The sequence below is a fragment of the Poecilia mexicana genome, unplaced genomic scaffold, assembly GCF_051168715.1.
Source record: "Poecilia mexicana isolate PSO_F unplaced genomic scaffold, ASM5116871v1 scaffold_8, whole genome shotgun sequence".
Classification (NCBI taxonomy): Eukaryota; Metazoa; Chordata; class Actinopteri; order Cyprinodontiformes; family Poeciliidae; genus Poecilia; species Poecilia mexicana.
Genome location: NW_028263377.1, coordinates 3,359,130 through 3,383,313, shown reverse-complemented (window position 1 = coordinate 3,383,313; position 24,184 = coordinate 3,359,130). Strand labels below are relative to the sequence as shown.

The following is a 24,184-nucleotide window of genomic DNA, read 5'->3' as shown; positions in this document are numbered from 1 at the left end:
TAGAGCTCACAAAACTTCGGCATGTCATGGTGGGAGATTTACAATTTTAAAAAATCTGAAATCTTTGAATCTGCGAGTGGTTGATACGGATATATTTTTAAACAATTTAATCAGAAATATCTAATACTTGCGTCTTTCTAATGTCTCCAGAGAATGGGCTCATTAAAATAAAACACCACCACCACAAACATTTTTATGCAGCTCATAAAATAATCACTGCTGCAACAAATCAGTATTGATACAAAATTTTATTTTCACAATATCAAAATTGACAGAGCTAGAGCAATCCAGAGATTAAAATGAATTAAGAGGGGAAAATAAAGAATATTGTGACTTTTCTTAAGTTAGTTACATATCTGGTGTTTATTTGTAATGGTGCTGAGCAGCAGCACGTAGAATGTTAAATATCACCCACGTAACAGACTACAGACAAAAACGGAAGAAAAATAAATGGAAGAGGGGCATTTTGTATTTTCTTCTGTCAGCAACAGTTATACAAAGTCAAAGACAAACGCACTGAAGGATCTCCTTAACTGATAAAATTTGTAAAATTTCCTACAGCTGTATCTCTGAAAAAGAAAAAATAATTGCTCCATCCAAAAAATTCTAAAACTAAATGACAATATTAGTCATAAAAAATAAAAAGAACACTAGAAAAGAGTTGAGCTGAAAAAAAGGTTGTATCTACACAGAGTGAGGAGTGACACAGATGGAAGAAGTTGGCTGAAGGCTTTAAGAGCAACCCCCAAATAGCTGAGAAAAAGCGACAACAGTCATGGGCCCAGTATCTGCCACGCCTTTCCACCTTCCACTGCGACTCATCTGTCAGGCTCGGGCAGTCGGGCAAAAATTCAGCTCTTCAGGCTGCAGCTGTGCGAGAGCTCTGGAGGATCGGGAGGGTTTTCCGTCTGCTTCGAGTTCAGACTGAGAGAATGGTCCGGCAGCAGGATGGAGGGTGTTTGGTGTTCAATGGTACCAGAGTTTGACACGTGATGGCTGGCTGTTCAAAGATTTTACAGGAAATAGTCAGCTACTGGCTTCTTGGAAGGGATGCCTCTGGTCTCCTGTGGTGCCGCCTCAAATATGATGAACTCTCGCTGTAAATGCTCGTCGAGCTCCAAGATGGCTGCCACATTTCCACACCTGGTAGTCAGGAGAGACAAGAGAATTGGTTTGGTCATTCTAAACCAATATAATGAACTTAGGTTGAAAAATGACCTTTGATTAGCATCATAGATCACACTGCACGTTGCAAACATTGCTGCCCCTTCCAAAGACTTCATCTGTAACTAAAACTAAACTCCAGACATGTTTGACCCGGCTGAAGACGCGCCAACTGCTGCGCATCAGAAAAGCCGTAGTTACAGCAACGAGAGATTCCGTAGGAATGGGTTTCCATACACCACACATTCCAGATATCAGACTAGCTTATGACGTGCTCACTTTGTTTTGGTTTGGCTGTGGTGTTACGCTGATTCTCAGCTCAGGTCGTTGGTGGTAACAGATGGAATGTACTCTGTGGTTAGCTCTACCTTCTCTGAGTTCAGGGGAATCTCTAGCCTGGCTAGCCTTCAACCTGTGGTTTGTTATGGCAGGAATCATTAAACAGTTTTACTTTCACCTCAAAATCAAGACATCCATTTTATTCCTTTTAACTTTGTGCTTCCTGCATAGATCTTATCAAGGTAATTTCTTTTCAGACATGGCCTTAAAATGAATTTTAAGACAAGCCAAGTTTTAACATTTGTTAATTGGGTTAGAATTGTGTATGTCTGCATCTCAAGGAATAAAGAAAATAAAGAAAAAGTATTTTTCTCCCCTACCTCTAAGCAAAATGCTGGTTAGAGATAAATATATTGAAATATGGCTGGTTGGATGGACATGATGCTCACATTGATGTTAGTGACCAAAGCTAGTGCAGGGGACCATGTGATGTTGGAAAAAAAGGAGCTATGTGAGGAAAATTATTGGTCAATCTCAATCCATATAATCCTTGAAATTATTTAAAAAACAATTTCATTTTTTTAAGTTCATGCAGCCCCAGATAAAAGTCACTTCTACATAGTGTAGGATCATGCAGGAGGACAGTTACAAGCCTGTGGCAATAAGCAATAAATCAATTAATCGCATGATAAATTAAAAGTAGCTCAATAGATTCAATAATTGATGATCAATATCTTCTAAGGGACAATTTTGTTCAGAGGCACTTCATAATCCATTTTATTTATGGTTTTGGTTGTTGGTGATTTTTATTATTTTTATTTATCATTTTTGGTTGGTTGTTTGGTTATTATTTTTCACTATGTTCAGTTGAACAGGGTTCAACTGAACATAGTGACCAAAAACACATTTTAAACAAAGCAAAATATGAATTGTCTGTTGCAATAAGTAGTAGGTATGCCACAACACTACATTGATCTGCAGTGCACCATGGTTTATAACACTCAGCAGCAGCGGCTGTCCTGTCAACACTGAGCTGGACCCAACTAAAGCCTCACCTGTAGCAGTAGTTGGGTGCTGACCACACAGTGAGGACTGTCTCATTGAAGTGCCACTTGTAGCCCTCCATGACCAGCTGGTGGGCCCGGCATATCATGTGGATGTCATTGGCGGCGTTAAACTGAGCCACCACGTCACTCCCAAACAGGTAGCCGGCTCCTCTGGGACTCACTCCCCACCCTGTGGTGTCTGAGAGCAACAAAAGAGAACAAAAACATCAGCAGGAAAACTCCTCCTTCCCTCATGGAATCGCTGACTGGCTGGAACGTTAGAAACCAGAGAGAGGTTGAAGAAACCTGCAGATAGATACCTTCAGGGTCTGACCACAGAAGGTCACACATGGGCCCATCATGAGGCACTTCCTGTTTCCTATCAATGGTCCTGATCTGGTCCAGTGTCTGGATGGAGGGAGACAGGCCACCATGCACGCAGAAGATCTGCGACACACCAAGTCACATTAAAGTGTTGCTGTAAAAAGCGACCAGTCAGAGCTGAGCGGTGAACACATCTCACCTTTCCATCAATGATAGCTGAAAGCGACAAGTAATCAAATATCTCTGTGCAATATCTCCACACGGTGACGGAGCCATATTTGCGGAGGCACTCGTCGTAGAAGCCATAGACCTGGGTGATTTGCCGGGACTCGTGGTTTCCTCGGATTAGGGTTATCCTATCAGGATAACGAACCTGATGTGAGAACAAGAGGAGGTTGGAAGATGAAATGGAAGCACAGAAATACAAACTGAGGAATATGTGATCGCTTCATGTTCACCTTAAGAGCTAGCAGCAGAAGAAAAGTCTCCACGCTGTAGAAGCCACGGTCCACAAAGTCCCCCATGAACAGGTAGTTTGTCTCTGGAACATCACCGCCAACCTGTTAAACATTAACAACAGGACAGCACTGTCAGTACAGATTACCTTCATTTCATAGGTGGGGTAGGAGAGGGAGTTCATCACACAGAGAAAGGAATTCAGGAGTAATGCAATCCAGAACCAGCTGATTATTACAGCATAACAACAACACAGGTGAACATGTATGAAATAGTCTGCATTCCTGAAGCATCAATAGAATGCTGCAGGGTTTGCTAATAAATTATGTGTTTCCCATTCACTCTTCCCCAAACAGATTCCTGTCATGTAGTTGAACACTGGGGTGGGTGGGGGAGGCATGAGAGAGCCGTCAACACTGACCTTCCAAACACAAAAGGCCAGCCACTCTGAACTACAGCTTCCTTCCTAGCTACTGACTGAAACACATCGCACCTCTTTCTCTGATCTGGACTCAGAAACAAACACAGCCCTCATCTCTGTAAGAGGGAGCAAAATCAAAAACTTCAACTTATTGATCTGTTTAGGAATCAACAATCAATGAGGCTTGATGCCCGCTGTGCTGAGTCAACAATGAAAAGAACGGATTAGAAGTATTTTTAATGCAGACACTCGTCATCTGTAAGGAAAGGCAGCGTGTCCATAAACAGTTCAACATTATCTGGGTTCAGAATGTTGGTCCAACTCTTTTCTTACAGAATGTGAAATCGAAATGAAAATAAAAAGGCAGTTAAAGCTCCATAACACTAGTCAACAGCCAAAATGGAGTTTCTCCAACTGTTTTAGGATCATTCTGATGAGCTGAATCCAGAAATCACATTGGTTTTGCTCAATCAGGTCAACTCTCTGAACTATGGAGCAACATGAGCATCAAAATGCATGACTTGTTCTCACATCTGGATCGATTTCCTGAGAATCTGGACCAATGAGTGATGAGCAGGAGGAGAGATTCCATCAGGACAGAGAAGAGACGGAGAATTTTACAGCGAAGATGTAATGTTCAATTCACATGAATTTACCCTTATTAGTGTTTATTATTCAATTTACAGAAATCCAGGTTTGTAGCATTCAATTAATACACTGTGTTCAAAAGATTTTTTTCTCCTAAAATCTTTTTTGGGCGAGAAATATTAATGGAAATGCACTGATAAATGTTCATTTTAGTCATCAATTTAGTCAGTAGACTGGATTTCTCTAAATCAAGTTAGAATAAAAACCTGACCTGAATGAGAAAAATGGATTTCAGTTTTGGATTCAGTGGTGCAACATATTCCTAATTCAGCTGAAAAAACAGACAACTTCCAAAAAATACTTTTGTAACCCTATTCTGCAATGTAAATGTTTCTTTATATTTTAAAACAACAATGTTGGTAAATGTTGCTTTTGTATGACATAATTTTTGAAACGTGGTTGCTAAGGAAATAAAGAACTTAAACAAGAAAAAACTTGATTATGAGCTCCATTCTAATTTTGACCTTTCAAAAAAAAAAAAAAAAAAAAAATTCACATAATGGTCACATTTTCTCTCGACAAAAATTGGAAGCAAAAACAAATCAAGCGCTCCTTTTGGACATTGTGTTGAAAGTTTCATGGTGACTGTAGCTTTGGGGATCCATCCACAGACTGCATTCAGAGCTACTCACTGTGAAAATCAATGAATGGTCAGAAGGAAGGGTGAAAGATGGAGACTTACTCTGAACAACTCCTTCAGGTCATAGAACTGTCCGTGAATATCTCCACACACCTGCAACAAGAGAAACGTTTAAAAAAAGACTCCATATGACACAGACTATCAGTGTAACACATGCTGGATGTTCCTTACTGTGACAGGAGAGTCTACCCTCTGAACGTTGCTTTCTTCAACCAGAATCTCTCTGAAAATATATTCAGATGAAAAGGAAATTAGAATTTTATTTATCTATTTTATTTAAAAGAATAAACACCTGTAGGAATGTTTGGACAGTAACTTCTCAACCAGTGGGAAAGTCAGCCTTTCCCACTGCAGGAAGAAACTCAGCTCCTGCTCTGCATGTGCTGTTCAGACTGTAACGCCCAAATATTCACTCTGCATGTGAACCTGGTATTAATAACAGTCCCATAAATTTAAACTTTATAGAAATTAATCTATAAAGTTTATAAATTCCTGTTGTGGAGGAGATCCTGCTGCAGCCACAGAGTCCAGTACTGGATTTCCAGCTTCTGCATTACATCACATCAAACATTCACTTCTGACCACTGAAGAGGTCAGTATAGTCAAAGTAACACAACAGAAATGCTTCTTCAGGATTTTATTAAAAACCTACAGAGGTTATAAGAGCCAATAAATAAAAACTTCATTTGATTGGGCAAATAATCATTAAAGAAATGAAAGAATTTTTTCTTGTGTGCAGATTACAGTTTATGTGACAAAAGAAAAATTGTAAAAAAATTAAACTCAAAGAAGAGGACAGACTGGAGACACTAAGCAAAAACCAACAGGTTAACTGGTGCAGGTTAACATGAACTGTTTTTAAGACTATCTTAATAATAAACTAATAAATATGACAACTAATGTTGGGACAGTAAAGAGCTCAGAATGTTCAAATGGCGAACTATAAACATAAATGAAGTCACGTTAAAATGGTTCACACTGAACCTTAAACTAGTTCTAGTTAAGGATCAACTAGCCAAGGCCAACCACTAGCAGAAAAGATTTGGGTTGGTTTAAACTGTTAACTACTACATCAACCAACATACATAACTAGTGATGATGGCAGATATTAGTAAATCTTGACGTGGCAATAATATTGGTAATATTGCGACGATATCAGGTTTAGTATTTGTTTTATTCTGTCCTCTGTTTCTCAGCTGTGCTTCCATCACTCTGCAACCTTTAACCTTTTGGGCAACATCACTAGTGTCTGCTATGAATTTGTCAATCATGCTAAATGTTACATCAGCATGTAAAATACAAGTTCAGAACACTTCAAATATATTAGCCAACAATTATTGCTCTCCAAACAGTCCTTTGTGATATGAATAATTGCACACACTAATATTGTGATGTGATGTACAGTTCAGCCCTAATAGTGATCCAGGCAATGGATAGACATTATCAACTTTGGTCAAAGGTCAGCTGACATCATTTACAGATAAAAATCTGTTTATCCATTTTATTCTCAGAGAAGAAATAGAGTAACTGTGACTTATTATACAATAACAAACCTTCATTAAAACTGCTTTTACACACGTCCACCAATCACAGAGGAAGAAACTAAGCAGTGCTGCATTTCATGACTATCTCAAAAGCTAACATCCTGATGTGCTCTCAAATTATTTCTCCTAAAAGTAACACAATATGGGCTCTCATCTACATATTTTTTGCACAAAAAGAAATAATGTCACACAACCAGAAAGTATCTACAGTAATATATCCAGAATCTCCATAACAAAAAGTTATTAGTAAGCTTTATTTGATCATGATGTTCATTTATGATACTACCAATCAAAGCAACACTGAATTATATGTTTGTATCACTTTTCCAGTTAGTTCTAAGAATACAAATACATGCAGCATTTATATTTTCAAATTGTGAAATATTTCAAACTGTGAATGTAATCAGTAATGTTTTCCAGCACAGTTGCAAAACTACATGGAACAGCTTGATAAGGAGCAAAGTTCATTGTTACAACAATATCTGGGTTACTGAGGCTCTGTCATACATTCAAGTGTAAAATTTATTGTTAATAGCTGCTTTTTCTGCAACTAGGAAACAGAACCTGAAAAATAATTAATTAAAGCCTTAAGAGATGGACACCTTTGAGTGAGTATAGAGTAAACAATTCCTAAGTATAAAACATATGCAAATATAAAGATTGTACAATAAATGATAAGTTTAATTTTATATATATGTAGCCACTTTAAAGGTAACAAGAAACATTTTAGAAGGTAAAGAGGTGGAAAAGTTCTTAAATCATTAAGAGACTGATTATAAGTTGTTTCATTTAAAAAACAGCACATACCAGCAAAAAGCTACTTTTTCTATAAAAACTGTTGAGATGAAACTACAGAATTTAAATTTTTCCAGAAGCTGGACAGATTATTCATAATTAGAGCGAGTCTATCGCAAATCATACTGTTATCACAATACTCTCCAACATTTCTGCATGTTGCACATTTTATTAAAATTTTGTATCTCTACTTACAAACAGAAAATGCGATAATTTTAAAACTGAAATACCCAATGTACTTTACAAAGCAATGAAGATTTACTATCATTTCTTGAGACGTTTTAATGCGATTATGGCCGAACCAGTACTATGACTTTTTCTTATTAATTTACATGTATAACTACTGCTGCACTCACCTGGCTTTGGCACACAGTGCTTTCACTTCATTTTCCTTGATGAGCTCACAGCGTCGGAGCTGCTCTATTTGTCGGTCCAGGTCACTGATGTCCCCCATTGTCACACACATAGAGCTGTTCACACTATTCACGTTTCACACACCGGGATCCCTGAATGCTCGGCTCCTCCAACCCCACAGCAACCGAGCCAATATCCAGCACGGGAAGAGGCCGGAGGTCCGCTTCAGTCACAGAGTTCTGAGTAAAAAAAAGCTGACGGAGAAATAAAACAAGGTCATTTATTAAAATGCAAAATAAACAAGCTGAACATTCAAAATAACCAGCCTTGTATTTCCCGTGAGGCTACATATACGCGTAGTCCAGTCTTCTAAAAAGTAAAACAATTGTAACTTCAAAAAAGTATTTAACGTGAAACAGACAAAAAATGAGGCAGAAAAAATAGGTTATTTCTTAAGGAATGCGAGGCCTATGGGCGCAGCTTAACCTATGCTAGCCACTAGCATGTTAGCTTACATCACCACTAATACGTCAGAGAACAACTGATTCTTTGAGAACTAAGCCAACCATTTTGTTCAAGAATTTGTCGTAATGGTTGGACAAATGCCTCACAGTAGACATCAAACACCTCCCTGTATTCGATGGCCAGTTGTTTTAATGTACTATGTCAATTTGAGAAGACGAAAGGTTGTAGCGCCTGGTTAACTTTACATTCGGCAAAAACGCTGGTTAGCTCTCCTTGGCTAACTTCACTAGCAAGACACTACCGCTAACGCGCTTCGGAAAACGGTGAACATATCGCGTCTGAATCGATAAGACTTTAAAAACGTAATTACCGTGTCTCTGAAAGCTTGAAAAACAGTCATCAACGTTACTCTCCGTAGATAGTTGATTCTTTCACCACTCGTTCACCGGCTCCACTCCCTCCCCCGGTATCGTCTTTGCCGGTTCAGTCCTGCTGTGCTCACCACCAACGTCAACCGCTCCACCGTAACTTCCGGTGCGGGGGACGCACATTGCTCCAACTTTCAACCAGATGATCAGTATCTGACTGGAAAAGCTTACAAACCAGGCTAAACTACATAGAAATATAAATCTACAATGTGTAACTGAGTCATAAAGACAATTCTGTTTTCAAGGCTGTGGTCACAAATCTTTTTTCCCCCCTTGTTTTTAAAGAAACGGAGATATTTTTGGTGGCACGTGTTTGATTTGCCAGTGACTAAGAAAATAAATATATTTATTTTCTTAGTCACTGGCTAAGAGACTAAGGGAACTTAGTCAATTTAGAATTGTCAATTCTAAATTGTTAGAATCAGTTTTCATTTCAATACCAGACTGAAAATCCACTATGTCTGCAGTTTATGTAAAACTTTGTCATACAGCTTCAGGGATGAACTGTTTCAGCATGTTTATCTGTATCTCCATAAATATACTGCTCAAAAAATAAAGGGAACATTTCTAGGCCTCCATTGGTTAATAAATTTGATTTCCATTGATGATTTTTGTGTGATTTTGTTGTCAGCACATTCAACTTTGCACAGAACAAAGTATTCACTGAGAATATTTCATTCATTCAGATCTAGGATGTGTTATTTGAGTGTTCCCTTTATTTTTTTGAGCAGTGTATATCCACATACACGTCACTAAACAGCCTTCTTTAATGGTAATCTGTAAATTCCATTGGATTCTAATTTGGAACTTAGACATAATTTCATTTTGTAAATCCAAGATCCAGATTCTGATAGGTTAATGAAACAATGCTACTGTATTTACTGCAAATTATGAATACTAACACTGTTAAGTATCACTGCAGTCTGTTTGAGTATCACCAGTAGCACTTGTACCATAGATTGACACTAATGCACCACAAGGCAGGCTCAGGTGTTAGGGTATTAGTATATTTAATAATAATTATAATAATAATAATACACCATCTAAAATTTTATTTTATTTTAGAAGTTTTTAAAATTATCATTAAAATAGTATCTTATCAGTTCTTTTGGGAGTCTTCCATTATGAGACCATTTTTAATAACTTATATCCAGTATTACTGTAGAACAAGACCCACAGAAAATTAAAACATCATTCTTTATTCAACAAATGAAGAAAGACATGGGCATAAAATCATACACAAACTCATGATAAAAATAAAGCATGTCAGTCATGGCATTATGATCACTTCAGTAGGAATGAGCACACTGGTTCATTTTTGGAGACATTTCTGAAAACAGAATGCAAATCTTCAAAAAGCTTATCGGTGCATGATATAACTATTTTCTTGTGAGTAATAAACTAACTGTATGTTCACAACTAAAAGTTGAAAGCGGATTAAATTTGACTCATTAAAGCTCTGAACATTGTTCAACCTTTGGGTTCATTGATCAAGTTGGACCACTGACACCATTACAATCAATACAAAAGTTTAACGCAGTTAATGTAGCAATGAGTAGAAAGACTGTATAAGCCCTAGTAGAAACTAAAGATGGTAGTAAAGGCCCATCTTTGAAGCAAAACAAGACGCAACCTTTTCAAAAGCACTGTAAAACTCAACTAAAGACGGAGCTTCCAGTTTGATATTCAGATTGTTTAGTCTAAAGGTTAGGATATAATTTACTGAGAAAAATAAGAGGTTTTTCCATTTCCAAAGTTGTATTTATTGGCATATTAGTGCTTTTCTATTATCTATAAATATCTACTGAGAAACTGATTTATTTCAAGTTCATTTGATGAGGAATGGTAAAAAGTAAACATTGTCCTGTCTACAGGCCCAGTCCCTGATTAGGCTGCAAGAAGTTAACCTTTAAAACTAATAGTACAAATAAACCTCTTTAAAACCAACATTAAAATAAGACTTCAATACTACCTGGAATATATTTAAATACAACAAACAGTGTCAAGAATTACTGTTGTTAGTTTATTAATCAGTGAATAACTTAGCATCACAACATACTAAAGATCTGTTGTTGCATCAACCTTCCAGAACCTCTCAGATCTTCTGGTTCTGGTTCTGCTCTGAATCCAGAACCAGAATCAAACATGGAGAAGCAGCATTCAGCTTCTATGCACCACGAAGCACTTATCATGTTAAGCACTTTGAATTGCCTTGGTGCTGAAATGTGCTGTGCAAAGAAACTTGACTGCAAGATTTAATGAGGTGCTTAGTTGTATCTCTGCCCTCTGTGTCCCAGTCAAAGGTTAATACTTTCCATTTCTATTGATGTTTTTTCAGGAAAGTAAGAGCTTTTATTAATCAAACACTACCACACTGGTGGTTTCAGGTCCAAGTGCTTTCAGTTAACAATGAAAATATGAAGGTATTTAAAACACAAACATGAAGAGCTATTTTTTAACATCAATATTTTAAAAGGATGTAGCAGAAAATGCTTTTAAGCAAATGCTCCAGTTTACAGGAGCCTGTGTAATCCCTCCTGAAGATGTTACTGACTGACTGATTATAGAATACACTTCAAACAACTACTCTGTATAAAGGATATCAGACTTCCTGTCACTGAATGACATAAAGCAGATTCAGACGAAGTAGCTCTGGGTAGAAACATATTATTTAATGAGTTTCTTAAATTTGTTTTATGGAGCAGACACAATATAAGGCAGAGGTTCTCAACATTGTCAGTATTTCCATCTGGACTTGTGAATCCTCAAATGTCCTGAGATCCCCTTAAAAATAGAACTAAATAAAAGAATATGGTATAGTATTTTTAGGCTATAAATATCAAAACAGATAAAATCAGTACTTATGAGTGAATAAAAACAGATCCAAGTGGATACATTGTCTGCTGTCACCACCAGCCTCTTTCACTGGTATTTTGTGGGTTGGAAGCTGAACAGTTCTGGGAAGCACTGCTGATCAAAGTTTTCTTCTCAACTGCAGAGGATTCAGCAATTGGTGCTGCTGAATTCAGAGGGAATTCTTTATGTGTAGACGAGGATTTTTATGAAAGAGTTATACATTTTATTCTAAGTCCCAATCTTTAAAGAAATTGTTGACATAGAGTCCTGCTCTATGTTGGTTATTCTTCGTCACAGGGAACAGAAGTAGCTATGTGTGGGGAAAGCTGCAGCTCCAGCCAGAGCTATTCCCAGACTGTCTCCCACACTGGACGTTGCCATGGCAAACTCTCTGTATCTGCTTTCAGTCTGTGGGAGAAAGGACATCCGTCAGGAAATGCTTAGAGGTGTGTTTATGTGAAGATGCAGACAAATGTTTGGCCATCCTGGTAAAGATGTGGATCAAATGTAAACATCTTTTAATGCAGAAGAATCATCTCAAACTCATTTTGGTTTTTAGGAAAAAAAAAATCATTCTTTAATTGGCGTAAATTTACTACGAGGGACAGATGAGAGGGAATAATTAAATATTTAAGGGGAAAATCCCCTCTGACACCTTTACCAACACACCTGCAGATGATGCATTGCACAGCCTCCATTCTCTACTGGATACAGTTTAATCTTCTCTATCACTTCACAATAATGAAGCAAACGGAGAGAAGGATGCTGTTTGATCAGTTTTAGATTAATTTATCAAAATATTTTGAGTTGCTGAAAGATGCAAAGATAATCGTATCTATTAATAAACACAACCTGACTCCATTGTTTCATCACTAAGACCAATAGGAATGGATGGATTATGGTTTGACTTTTTTTGAAAAGTGTCAAAAGATGAATTAGATTGAATTAGATTGGTTCATTGATTGTTTACTGCTAGAGTCCACCAGATTTGTATTTAAATCCTCCTGCTATATCAGGGAATTCAAGATGCCATGCGATCAAACAAGCTCCCATACTGTTGCAGCTAAACAGGCCCACAGCATCACTGCTCCTCCTCCGTACATAGTATGCACTGGCAGATGTTTAAACCAAACACACCTGCAGTGGCTCAATCTGCGTCTCATCTGGCTAAATCAAGCACTTCCAGTTAAGGTCAGAGTTTAGCAGGTCTGCACCCCAACAAATGTGTCTGTGGTAATGTTTTTATTAAAAAGTATTTGCTAACATGACATTATGCTTCTGCGATAAATGATGAATTCATTTAAAGTGTTTTGGGGTTTTTTACCCATTTTTACCAAGCGAGGCAACAAATTTGTCCACAAATGCAAATATAAACCAAGAAAGTCAAAACAGTAAAAATATGCATTCTTCAACTTGAGAAGAATGCAAGGCAGGCAGGCGGACGGACGGACGGACGGACGGACGGACGGACAGTGTTACCTCCTTGCTGATGAAGTGGAAGGTGTTTACATAGGCCACTCCTCCTAGCAGACCTTCATAGAGAATAATACCAAAGACAATCCAGATGCTGGGCAGAAACTGGAAGAGCACAGCAAAGATGAGGAATACTGCATTCACCATCTGTGGCAGGCAGAGAGGAGGACAGGGAATAAAGATTTAGAACAATCTTTAGAAAAGACAGTGAAACTGCAGAACTTGAAGCACTCACACATTCTATGCGAAAATGATCATCTATTATCTGTGACATGCTTGGAAAGCCTCAGCTGTGCGGCAGCTGTCATGCCTCTTGGCATGAGACATTTTTGATCCTTTGCTGTGTGGTCGGTCAGTTCGGCTCTGACTGTCCTCACTGTATAGTTGCAGTCCAGCTAATATACTTTCCTTTTCTCCAGCCAAAAAGATCAGACTTGTTCATGCTCTTTTTGTAATCTACTGTAACCAGTCAACATGTAAACTGACATGTGTATAGTCCATCTGGAATGACTATCATCTCAGAGTAAAACTCGCTGTAAGACCGGGAACTTTTGTTGAATGTTTTCTATTTGAGAATTTACAACATGACCAGCTGCAAGTTGTCCGATCAATTAATAAATATATTTCAGTGCAACCACGGAAACACAGCCCTCCATAGCAACACTCTTGAGTTCATTTTGGGATACTCCAAGGTGTTCCCAGGTCAGAGTGTAATCTGGGTAATCTGTTCAATCTGGGGCCTTCACAGTGGGACAAAAACAAAATGCCATCATTCTGGATTACAGTGTAATTAAATACAGATAAGCTGTGAAAAAATGGAGCTCCTCTGCCTTCTCCCAGTGCTCCTAGTACTAACTGTAGAAGTACACAGGTTGCTAAGAAGCAGCCAATCAGAGTCAGAAGGAGGGTATTCCTGATTTTTGGTTTTCCTGTAATGGTGAGTTGTTTCATTAATCAGCAGGGTGTTTTATTTAGGTGGACTGAGAAAAAAATGGTTTCGGACCCCCTGGTTTAATCTGAGGTTGTATTTTTCTTCTTTCATAACCAGGTACAAACTACATAATAATTACATTTTTTCTGTCCCACTGTAAGAAACATAAAATGCTGATATCGGTATATTGGTATATCTTCTGCTGATGGATACGGATCTTTTATTTTAATTTCCATAGCAACTGAAATATTACAAGTAGAAAACATTTATCAAATAATTTTCCAATGATAAAGAAAAGTCTGCTACTGTACATAATAAATCTATCAGCCAAGTTTAATAACTCAAAAAGAATAAACCAACAAATACTGAAGCATATTATTTTTAGAGAGAGATTCCACCTGGTGTCATTTTCCACCAGCTGGCCCTTCTGGGAGCCTCCTGCACTTATTTAACAGGCATTATTTCTAATTCCTTTAAGCAGACATAACCATATAAGGTTCTGCTGTATTTGATAAACCTGGCTACAATTTTGATAAGCTGGCTACAAGTGCAGTCACATGTTACCATGGTCACTGACAGCTAATGCACTTCTAGATTTGTAGTTGGTCCATTTCTCACCTGCAGTAGCGAGAAAATCCAGGTTTTCCTGAACTTTTTCAAACGCAGAGAGGATCGGGACACGAACACACCAACCTGGTACAAGGTCTGGTACCTGAGCAAATACACAAACAACCAACAATCAGAACTTCTACCTGAATGAAACGACATCTAAAAATTAAATAAAAAGACAGTTTACTGACCAGCGATACTGTTCCGCATGCGATAAGGAAGAGTTGTGAAAAAACAGGAGCTCCATCTGACAAATACAACAAAAAGAAAATCAAAATTCTTCACATCTAAATGTTTCTAGTCATTTTATTGTTAAAAAGAATAATTTGTCCTTCATGATAGTTGCAGCTTATAATTCCTAGCATCTCACAAAAAAATTACAGCATGCAGTGAGATGAGTGTGAGGCCAGAGGTCACTATAGACCTTACCAAGCCTTGGTTGATGAAGTACTCTGCAAAGTAGACCAGTCCCAGAGGAATAACAAACGGTAACAAGCCCTGTTCACAGAAACAATATACACTCTTAGTGTTTGATGACAATGAAGAAAATATTCCAAACGTGTGAGACTTACCTTGATGACAGCTAACTTCTCCTGCAGGGTGACCGGTCCCATGGTCCTGTCCTCTGTTACAGTCAATGAGGAGAGAATAATCAGTCACTACACATGCATTCACTGTGGAGATCATCATCATCATTACAGCTATTACAGTTACATGATAAAATATTAATAACCATTTTACTCATGTCACACTACAGCTACAGATTTTAGTGTATTTTATTGGGACTGAATGTGACCAATCAACACGCTGTTGATCAACAAACTCAACTGCATTTAGTGTTGCCTCTGCTCAGACAACGGTAAATGTTTTGGCCTAAATGTTAAATGTTTGGTGTGGATGAGAAGGAACATGTCAAATCCCCATAATTCCACTGTCCCCACAATCAAACATGGTGGTGTTTACTGATGGGATGTTTTTCTGGTCAGACCTGATGGGAAGATGGATGGCACTAAACCCAGAACATCAAAACATCCAGGTTTGGTTGGGTGTATAAAGGGTTTAATCTAAAGGTGGGACTTGAGTTAATTACAGGGTTAAATTGAATCAAAGTGCTATAGCCAATCAGTTCCTCAGTGTTTCAGGAACTCCTGATCATTCCTGGAACTTGTTTGTGGACCGTGCACGCTGACGTTAGCGTTGGGGATGCTACATGTTTAGCATTGAGAAGCTATTTAAGGCTTGAATAGCTTCACTGATAGGCTAACTCATTTTAGCACAACTTGAACACAACAATTTAATCAGATCTGTTTCAGAAGCAGAAATGAACCTGAAGCAGCTTTGTCCTCCATCATTTTGTTTCGCATCAGATTTTCAGGCGTGCCAGAAACACAATACAAAGGTTGCGGCTCGGGTCTTTTATATTCTCATCATAATACAGGTATGACAGTCATATATTCATTCTTTTTCTCTCTGCCTTCTTAAATCCAAAAATAAGTAGTTTAGACTTCAACACATATACTTCTGGATTTTGATAATTGCTGTGTGTAAAGTCATGACAAGGTTATTTACTTGATGTTTGTTCTGTTGCTGAATTGAACTGAGATGAACTAGATCATTTAAAGTCCTGAGTATGCTTCATCAAATGACTCTTGAGTTTAGTAAAGATGTTCTATCAACCTTCCCCACTTATTGGTGACTTGCTTATTTTGTCCAAAATTAAACTGATATAGAAATATGAACAGACTTTTTCCAGCAAATCAAGCTTACATCCAGATTCTTATCACTTGCTCTGAAAAATTAAAGCCAAATTAGTGGACAGCAACCACATTACATGATAACAAGCATGTCTTATGAAGAGGAAGTGTTCATTTAGAGATTAATTACTTTCTAATCAAACCAAATATCAACACGTTTTCCTCAAACAGAAAAACTGACATTTCAGTCAGATCAGATAAAACCAATGGAAGACGTGTCAGTCTTTTAAGATATGATGCAGGCCAACTCATATTGATGGACAAACTCTGATATTACATTAACTGATTGACCAATTACAAAATCAAGCATTCTGGAAATTCTATGTTAATGTTAGACATCCTAGATGTTGCTGGGAGTTTTACCTGGAGCTGATGTCTCCAGGTCATCTTCTAATTCGTCCATCAGTCGCTGTCGTTCCTCTGAGTCCACAGGTGGACACTCTGTCTCCGACCTGCTCCACTGAGGTAGAGAAGGTTCAGGAACCAGCAGAAAGAAATAGCTGGTAATGGAGGAAGAACACATACATATAATGATCATGTCAGACATTGATTCTTCTTTGTAATGTGTTCCTACATGACATGAGTTTTAAGGGTACATCCTTTTTCAGCCTATTGTCCCACAATAAAGCACAAGAAATTACTGAAAGTGCTTACTAGATACCTCAACACATACCTGCTTTGCAAAGGTTTCCATACCAACAGACTTTCAGACTGTTTATTTCATTGCTTCATAAAGAGCAAGAAAATATTTGGAAATTGCAGAAGTGTGCCTTTGTTTCCCTGCATTCATTCTGTTACTAGCTCACAGCACAGCTGCGTCTCTATCAGCTCTCCAAGTTTCTGAGCTCCCGCCTCACAGAGCAGCTCTCCCATGCAACTCCTTCAGACTAGCCAGCAGCAATTAGCAAACAGCTGATGGAACTGCACATCTACAAAACTCACAGCATTCAGTTTCTATGCACCACAAATCTGGAACAAACTTCCAGAAAATTGAGAAACAGCTGAAACATTGAGCTCCTTTAAATCTAGCCTAAAACCCTCCTATTTAGAGCTGCTTTTGAGCCATAATAACTGGATATTTGATTATCAATGAGTATTGATAATTTTGATGATGGCACTCATTAAAATTTAATGTTTGTTTCTGGTTTCTCAATTGTTGACTACATCTTATTTATATGTCTTTTTATTTTTGTGTGTCTATGAGGTAAAGCACTTTGAACTTGATTCAAACAGCTCTGAACAGCTTTATTGCTGAAATGTACTGTACGACTGCACTTGTTTGATTGATTATACAAGCTAATTCTCAGAGCAATGCTGGTAAAATCATCATTAAAGGGTCAATAGAGGAGCCATGTTTTGATGACTTTCTGAAGGCAGAGTTTCAAAGAAAAGGAGCTTTTAAAAAGACAGTAGCCCTTTGCAAGGTGCTAAATTAGTCAGTAAAATTTCTTTTAAGTCATATATGATATGTACAACATTTTTATAACAACTGAAGGTAACATAGTTGCTTGATTGAGTGACACTGCCCTTTTAAGTCTGGTGCAATAAGCAATTAATTGCGTGATAAATTAAAATGAGTTCGGTAATTTCTATTCTGACAATTAACTTTTTTTGAAGAGTAAGTTTATTTACATAAACATCATAATCCATTTTTTTATTGTTTCGTTTGTAAGTGGTTTTTATTTCTATTTTTTTATTGATTGTTTTTGGTTGTTTGATCTTGGATACTTATACATTAAACCAGATAAAAACTAAAACTGTTCTGTCATGTTCACAGAACCATGCTCTGATGTAACTTCAATATCCAGAATTAATAGCATGAGAACTTCAAATTTTTTTCTAAGCTCAGCATAAGTGGCTTGTGACCAAACTGAAATGGCGTCATCAGTTTGAAAAGGGAGAGACTGTCAGCACGTTTCTAATACTTCCTGAAAGCAGCTCATTACAGAAGTAACACGTTTTTAACAGCATTTCAACACTTACCTAGCTAGCATTGCAAACGGAACAATTAACATGATGAGCAGTGTTGTCCGGGGGGAGAGATGTGCCTGGATGAGGCCTGCATAGAGAAGGGAACCAGCAACACCAGCAGCACCAGTCCCAGAACCCCAGCCTTCCAGAACATTCCTGAGGATGAAGGCAGCAGAGTTACTAACCCCAAGCCACACAGTCTAAGGGTTTACACCTAATATTATATGCTGGATAATGGAAAGGTTTTCACACTCCTTGAACCCTTCCACCTTTTGCCCAAATATTTCAATGTATTTTGTTGGAGTTTTATGTAACAGAACTACATGGGAGCTCTAAGGATAAAACCCAAGGACTGCATAACATTAGAAAAACATGAAATATGCAAAAATGTTGTGGAATATTATGATAATAATATAAGTTGCAATAAATTAAGAAATACTTAACAATATTAAGGATGAATTTGCATTTGCTACATTGGAACTTATTAAGCAAACTTGTTTCCATCTTGCCTTTAAAGCATTGACTTACTTTTTTTTGGAAAAGCCAAAAAGCAACTCAAGAGAGCGTACTTTTTTATTATTTGTGAAACTGAGAAAGTTATTTCAAATTTTGACATTTACATCAACCTTTACTAATGCGATGATTCAAAATGTGCATAAAAAGACATTGATAGAAACATAATATAAAGAGCAAAAGAGCAAATATATAAAGAGAAAATGAAGCCACATAATTCTGTTCTTTGTAGCTGGGAGAATGCATGGACATTTTTATCCAGCAGCCACAGTCCAGCGCATACAGCGGTAAAACCAACTGACCAAACCTGACCAAACCTGTCCGTCTTCTAATGACGAAGTGAGCGAAGTTCCACTTGGGCTGAGACCCAAATGGAAGAACAAAAACATGCAGAAAGAAAATTTGGCATAATTTGGCCTTTAAGTATTTATTCACATGTCATGAATCATATTAAAATGACATTCGTCAACATGATCAACATTATCCTGCAGGTTGTAGCACAGTCCCACTCTTGGTTATTATGTTTGATTGAGTTTAAGCACCTTATAAAACTCAAAAGAAACTAAGACATAGATGACGGTTTTACCTGTTGAAGAAGACACTGAGTGACAGGAATGATAGTTCCCCCAGCCCAGAGCTTATACTGGCAAAGATCACTCCTGTAACAACACAGAGTGAGCCCAGTGTGAATGCAGGAACTTTTAGCACACATGCAAAGAAACCAAAAAGTTTATACAGAAACATCCCCACCTTAGCAGTACTGTACAATTTTCCTGAACTGAACTGAGTAATGTAGCAGTGTGTCATGGTAAAATGGTAAAATTTATTTGAAGGGGTGTGCATAAGACTGGCATGACACTGTCATAAACATAATATAACACCTGTCATAAACATAAAGGAGTCTTCATGAATGATTACAAGTGTTGTCGTGAATTATCATTAGGGAAATAATGACATTTTTAATGCAAAGTTGACACTTTTAACTCACATTTAATCCCAGTTTTACTGTAACTTTGCATAAAAATGTAGTTATTTACCAAATAATGCTAAGATGATATTTTTAATGTACTTTTAATACAACTATTAATGCACAGTTGCATTAAAAGGGTCAAAATTTCATGTATACTTCAAATACATTATCTTTGTTGTTTCCTGGACTCTTCTGAGGGCGTAGCAGCAACATGCTGCTGTGTTAAAACTCTCAGTTTGATCACATCAGTTCGCCTCCTTTGATAAGAAATTATCACAGAAGGGTGTATTAATAACTGCACTTATCATGATGAGCTGCTTCAGGCTCATTTCAACATGAAGCTGTGATATCATATCTCTATGCATGCAGAGAAGATAAGGTGCAAACTAAACTGAAATGACTAAAATCTATCATCTGACGCCTTCATCATTATCAGCTTCACCACACATACCGAGAAGAGTTGGAGCATCAATAATTACCAACAATACTTAGCCACACAGCGAAGGAAAAGGAAACAAGCAGGAAACTTGCTGCTGCCATAGCGACACAAAACAGCACCCGAAAACTAGAAATAATAAAAGAATTTGCTTTTAGAGTTTTGGAAAAGAATGGATCCTTACTTTAATTTTCTGAATAATATAAACAATTTACAAACTGTTTTACTTGGAATACTGTGAATAAAAATTAAGTACTAAAAAAAAACACTAAAACTTTCAACATTCTTCCCATCAGATTTGCTTCTTAAACATGTCAAGCTTGATCAAATATACTTATGGAATTTGAAGTAATATTGATGAACTCACCCATAGGGTACTTTGTGGATCACAAAGGGAGCTGAAATCTTGATGAAGAGTGTTGGAAGAATGTCAGCCAGAAGCACAGCCTGCAAACACACATTACCTCTGTTTACCTTCATTCATTCTGATCTAACAGAACTTATTACGAAAAGTTTTTTCCATGTTAAATACAGTGCCTTCCTAAAGTATACTCATCTTCACATTTTGTCACATTTCCTCAAACTTCTAAGGATTTCATGTAACACAACAACAAAAGCTACTGTAAGGCTGTGAAGTGAATGGAAAAAGACAGACCACTTTATTTTTGCAAGGAAAAATCTGAAAAGTATGTCATGAATTTGTATTCCCCATTTAGTATTTTACCCCTGAATAAAGTCCAGTCAAACTAATGACCTTCAGAAGTCCCCTTATATATATATATATATATATATATACATATATGTATGCAAATAGATCAACAAATCTATTATGACAACAAAATTACTTTATTCTCAGCTGTCTTTCTTTCCAACATTTTATTCAGCCTGATATCAGCTGAAGCTCCTTCTGCAAGACAGTTCCAAAATAAGCCCTCACCTTGATATAAAGCATATGATCCCTTATGATTACATCTGGATATCTCATATCCATGGCCCCAATTAAATAATTTCAATAAGCAAACAAAAATCCTTAAAGTTAGTGAGATCAGGTTATTTCCAGGATGCATAGAATACTCAGGAGGAAAACCCCCAAAAAAATTAAGCAATGAAGGAAATGGGAAACCTTTATGCTCAACCAAATTCCTTTAAAAGGAAAAGAAAATAGCAATATGAAGTCATAATGCTATTTCATATTGCCAAATGCCTAAACATTAATGACAGTGATCCCTGATGGCAGCTGCCTCTTACTGTGTGGTAAAGTGATGTTCCCAGTTCTCCACATCATAATCTAACTGGACCTAACCATGAACACTTGAGTAAATTCAGATTCCATCTCTTTTTATGGGGTTTAAAGGAATGGAGCTAAACGCTTTGCTGTCTGATGCATTAGAACACCCCGGAAATGATTTCCCAGGCTAATGGTGGATGTTACTGGTCTGGCCTGGTCAGAGGCAACCGGAGAGAGAGTCTCCTCTTACCCCAGTGCTGACAGGACTGCAGTCGTACCGACTACTGTTCCTACTGTTTCCAGCTCGGAGGCCCACAGCCAGCTGATCTGAAGCCTGGAATGTAAGGGTCACAACATTCGGTGATTAAACACCTTTCTAACCATTAATGACTATGGTTATTAATGGTTAGATAATAATATATGTGTTTAATCACATTGGCTTTCTTACAGTCACTGTTGAGTTTTTTGATTCTTGCTTTTCAAGGATGTCGTGAGCCGCACTCAGCATGACCACATAAGCAAAGTTGTTGCAAAGTCCAAGGAGCCTGAAGAAGGAACAAGACAAAAGGAGCATTTTATATATATATATATATATATATATATATATACATACATATATATATATACAGTTATATATATATAACTGCAACGGCAGTTAAAGGTCCTTCTACTAATCAGTGCTGAATGCACAGCAGACATTTCTAATTTTAGTCTATCACATAAAATACTAAACAACGCTGCAGTTTGTGGTTATAATGTTATGACAGTGACATGGTTACTTTTGCAAGACTCTGGAAATATTATAAATACAAAATACGCAGAACGAAAAAAATGATTGAAACAATTTAGTTTCTATTCTTCATACGTAAGGAGGAAGTAACACTAGAATCACCTGATGGCTGGAGGAAGGCGTGGCTTCGCTGGCTGGAGTTTAGTTCTCAGCCTTTCTTTTTACTCTTTTACGTTTTTGTTCCTTTCAATATTATTAAACACAACTATCAGCCATCCAGGCTAATATTAACAACAAAAAACATTCAATTTGCTGAAGCAGTAAATTGAATGTAGATTGAATTTGCAGACATATTTTAGGATTATATAAGTAATCACTCACCAAAAGCCCCACCAGTTGCGCCATTTAACGCAACAACCTGGACACAACAGAGAAAACAAAGTGAAACGAGATTTAATCCAAAAGGTGGGTGAAACTGACAGCTGGGTGACCCACCATTAGTACCAGGCTGCTGGGGTTGGTCAGCATTAATGCTGGCTGAGCGCTCCATGGTCCTAACCATGAAAACATCCACGGAAACAGGCTACCAAAATGTCCCAGAGTCAACGTTCACCAACATTCTGAGTTTCAAAAAAACAACAGCAACACTGACTGACTTTGCTGACTTAGCTACTGTTTGTCCGAAAAACGTCAGAAGTTGTATGTTTCGTTTGAAAATGCTCCCCCAGAAACACAGCCAGGACCGTCCGTTCCTATGCCGCTGGAATACCGCAGCGCTGGGCCATGCGACTAATACAGAACACCGGCAAATTAATGTCAGATTAATTGGGGGCTTTAATTATGAATTTCCGTAATGTTATAATACAATAAATAAATCTGCGGAGCACTATACAAAGAACCGAGGTAACACATTTCAATTTAATGGATATTTTCTGCAATCCACAAAGGACTCCGAAATTTGCAGGGAAAACTATCACCAGAACCCTCTATCGAATGAATTATTATGTGATTTTAAGCTGGTTTAAATGGGTTGGTTTTCATGTCCCTGACCCAGCTTTGACCATAGTTTATATTCAGTAGGGTTCTGGTTGGAACCATTACAGAAGTCAGATCTACTTTATTCATTCAAACTATTGTTTGGATGTCTGTTTGGGAATATCTAAACCTAAACTTTAGATTCAGAATACATTTTAAGGTATCCACTCAACCTTTATTCATAGAGTAAGGGCGCTGTGAAGTGTATGTGAAGGCATCATCGGGGAGCCGCCCCCTCCAGACGGGGTTTTGACGCCCCCTCTGGTGCAGCGCCCCTATGCGTTCATGCGCTGCATACCCACTTTTTGCGCCACAGAGCATGATACATGAACTCCAAGTGCTACTGCAACATATTGGTAGGCTACATGTCTCGTGTTTTATCCAGTCCTAAAAGACTGAGATCTGGTGACTATGTGAAGGACATCACTAAACAGTTAGGTATCCAGCATTGTCTTGCTGGAGACCTCTTAAATTTGATTTGTGCATTATCCTGCTGGAAGTAGTCATCAAAACTACTTTCATGGAACTCTCTGGCCATGAAAGGGGTCCCCAACAAAACTTCACCAAGGAAATGAGGGGACTTTTCCTTTGTTGTACTGGTGGGGGTTCTTCCTGGTTGTTTGCTTTGATGAGTCAATAGTCAGTTGGAATTGGGTTTATCTAGAAAAAACAATCTGACAAACACATGTTGTTCATGCCAAATTCTGAGCTGACCATCTGAGTGTTGCAGATGAAATTTAGACACATCTGTCCCAGCAACCTTTTCCCTCTCAGTTACTTTCCAGTACGCTGTCTCGTCACCACCAGACATTACCACAACACAACCACAAACAAAAACAACAACTTAAGAAACATTTAGAGACTTGACAGATGTTTGCAGTGGTGTTCAATCATTCACATAATAAAAATACAAAAATTTAACCTTAAAGTAAACAAACAAAAAACAAAAGCTAGTGATGGTTTGTAATGTCATGTATAGATTACCAGATGTCATAATACACTAAGGCCAAGATATTTAGAGACAACATCTGTTCCTTTATAATGAGACTTGGGATTCAGTCAGTGTATGTGCAGATAAGGTACGGTGTCTTGCCAAACTATTCATTTATAGCCT

The 24,184-nt window shown here is 37.6% G+C and overlaps 2 protein-coding genes across 2 annotated transcripts; both read right to left on the bottom strand.

Moving 5' to 3' along the window:
- Nucleotides 1–229: 229 nt before the first annotated feature.
- LOC106930211 (serine/threonine-protein phosphatase 4 catalytic subunit B) lies at nt 230–8,668 on the bottom strand. The gene is made up of 9 exons (XM_015007630.2): nt 8,507–8,668; nt 7,674–7,925; nt 5,150–5,201; nt 5,021–5,071; nt 3,272–3,373; nt 3,013–3,186; nt 2,810–2,936; nt 2,499–2,688; nt 230–1,143 (listed from the first exon to the last, which is right to left on the bottom strand). Exons 2-9 carry the CDS (start codon nt 7,781–7,783, stop codon nt 1,014–1,016), a joined length of 936 nt encoding a protein of 311 aa, XP_014863116.1. The 5' UTR covers nt 7,784–7,925; nt 8,507–8,668; the 3' UTR covers nt 230–1,013.
- A 2,547-nt stretch (nt 8,669–11,215) lies between these two features.
- Nucleotides 11,216–22,800, bottom strand: cln3 (CLN3 lysosomal/endosomal transmembrane protein, battenin). Its single transcript, XM_015007629.2, has 15 exons — nt 22,531–22,800; nt 22,417–22,453; nt 21,754–21,850; nt 21,556–21,639; nt 20,445–20,524; nt 20,121–20,206; nt 19,258–19,330; nt 18,171–18,314; nt 16,551–16,687; nt 15,006–15,058; nt 14,863–14,931; nt 14,625–14,680; nt 14,443–14,536; nt 12,900–13,040; nt 11,216–11,828 (listed from the first exon to the last, which is right to left on the bottom strand). Exons 1-15 carry the CDS (start codon nt 22,595–22,597, stop codon nt 11,712–11,714), a joined length of 1,335 nt encoding a protein of 444 aa, XP_014863115.1. The 5' UTR covers nt 22,598–22,800; the 3' UTR covers nt 11,216–11,711.
- Between the last annotated feature and the right edge of the window lie 1,384 nt (nt 22,801–24,184).

Excerpts from the sequence above, each read along its gene's own strand:
- LOC106930211 (XM_015007630.2), bottom strand. The coding sequence starts at position 7,783 with ATGTGTGTGACAATGGGGGACATCAGTGACCTGGACCGACAAATAGAG. Across the intron at positions 2,689-2,809 it reads TCTGTGGTCAGACCCTGAAG|ACACCACAGGGTGGGGAGTG; the intron begins GTATCTATCTGC and ends TGTTGCTCTCAG. Across the intron at positions 1,144-2,498 it reads GCACCCAACTACTGCTACAG|GTGTGGAAATGTGGCAGCCA; the intron begins GTGAGGCTTTAG and ends CCTGACTACCAG.
- cln3 (XM_015007629.2), bottom strand. The coding sequence starts at position 22,597 with ATGGTTAGGACCATGGAGCGCTCAGCCAGCATTAATGCTGACCAACCC. Across the intron at positions 21,640-21,753 it reads CAAAAAACTCAACAGTGACT|GCTTCAGATCAGCTGGCTGT; the intron begins GTAAGAAAGCCA and ends CTTACATTCCAG. Across the intron at positions 18,315-19,257 it reads CTCAGTGTCTTCTTCAACAG|GAATGTTCTGGAAGGCTGGG; the intron begins GTAAAACCGTCA and ends CTTCATCCTCAG.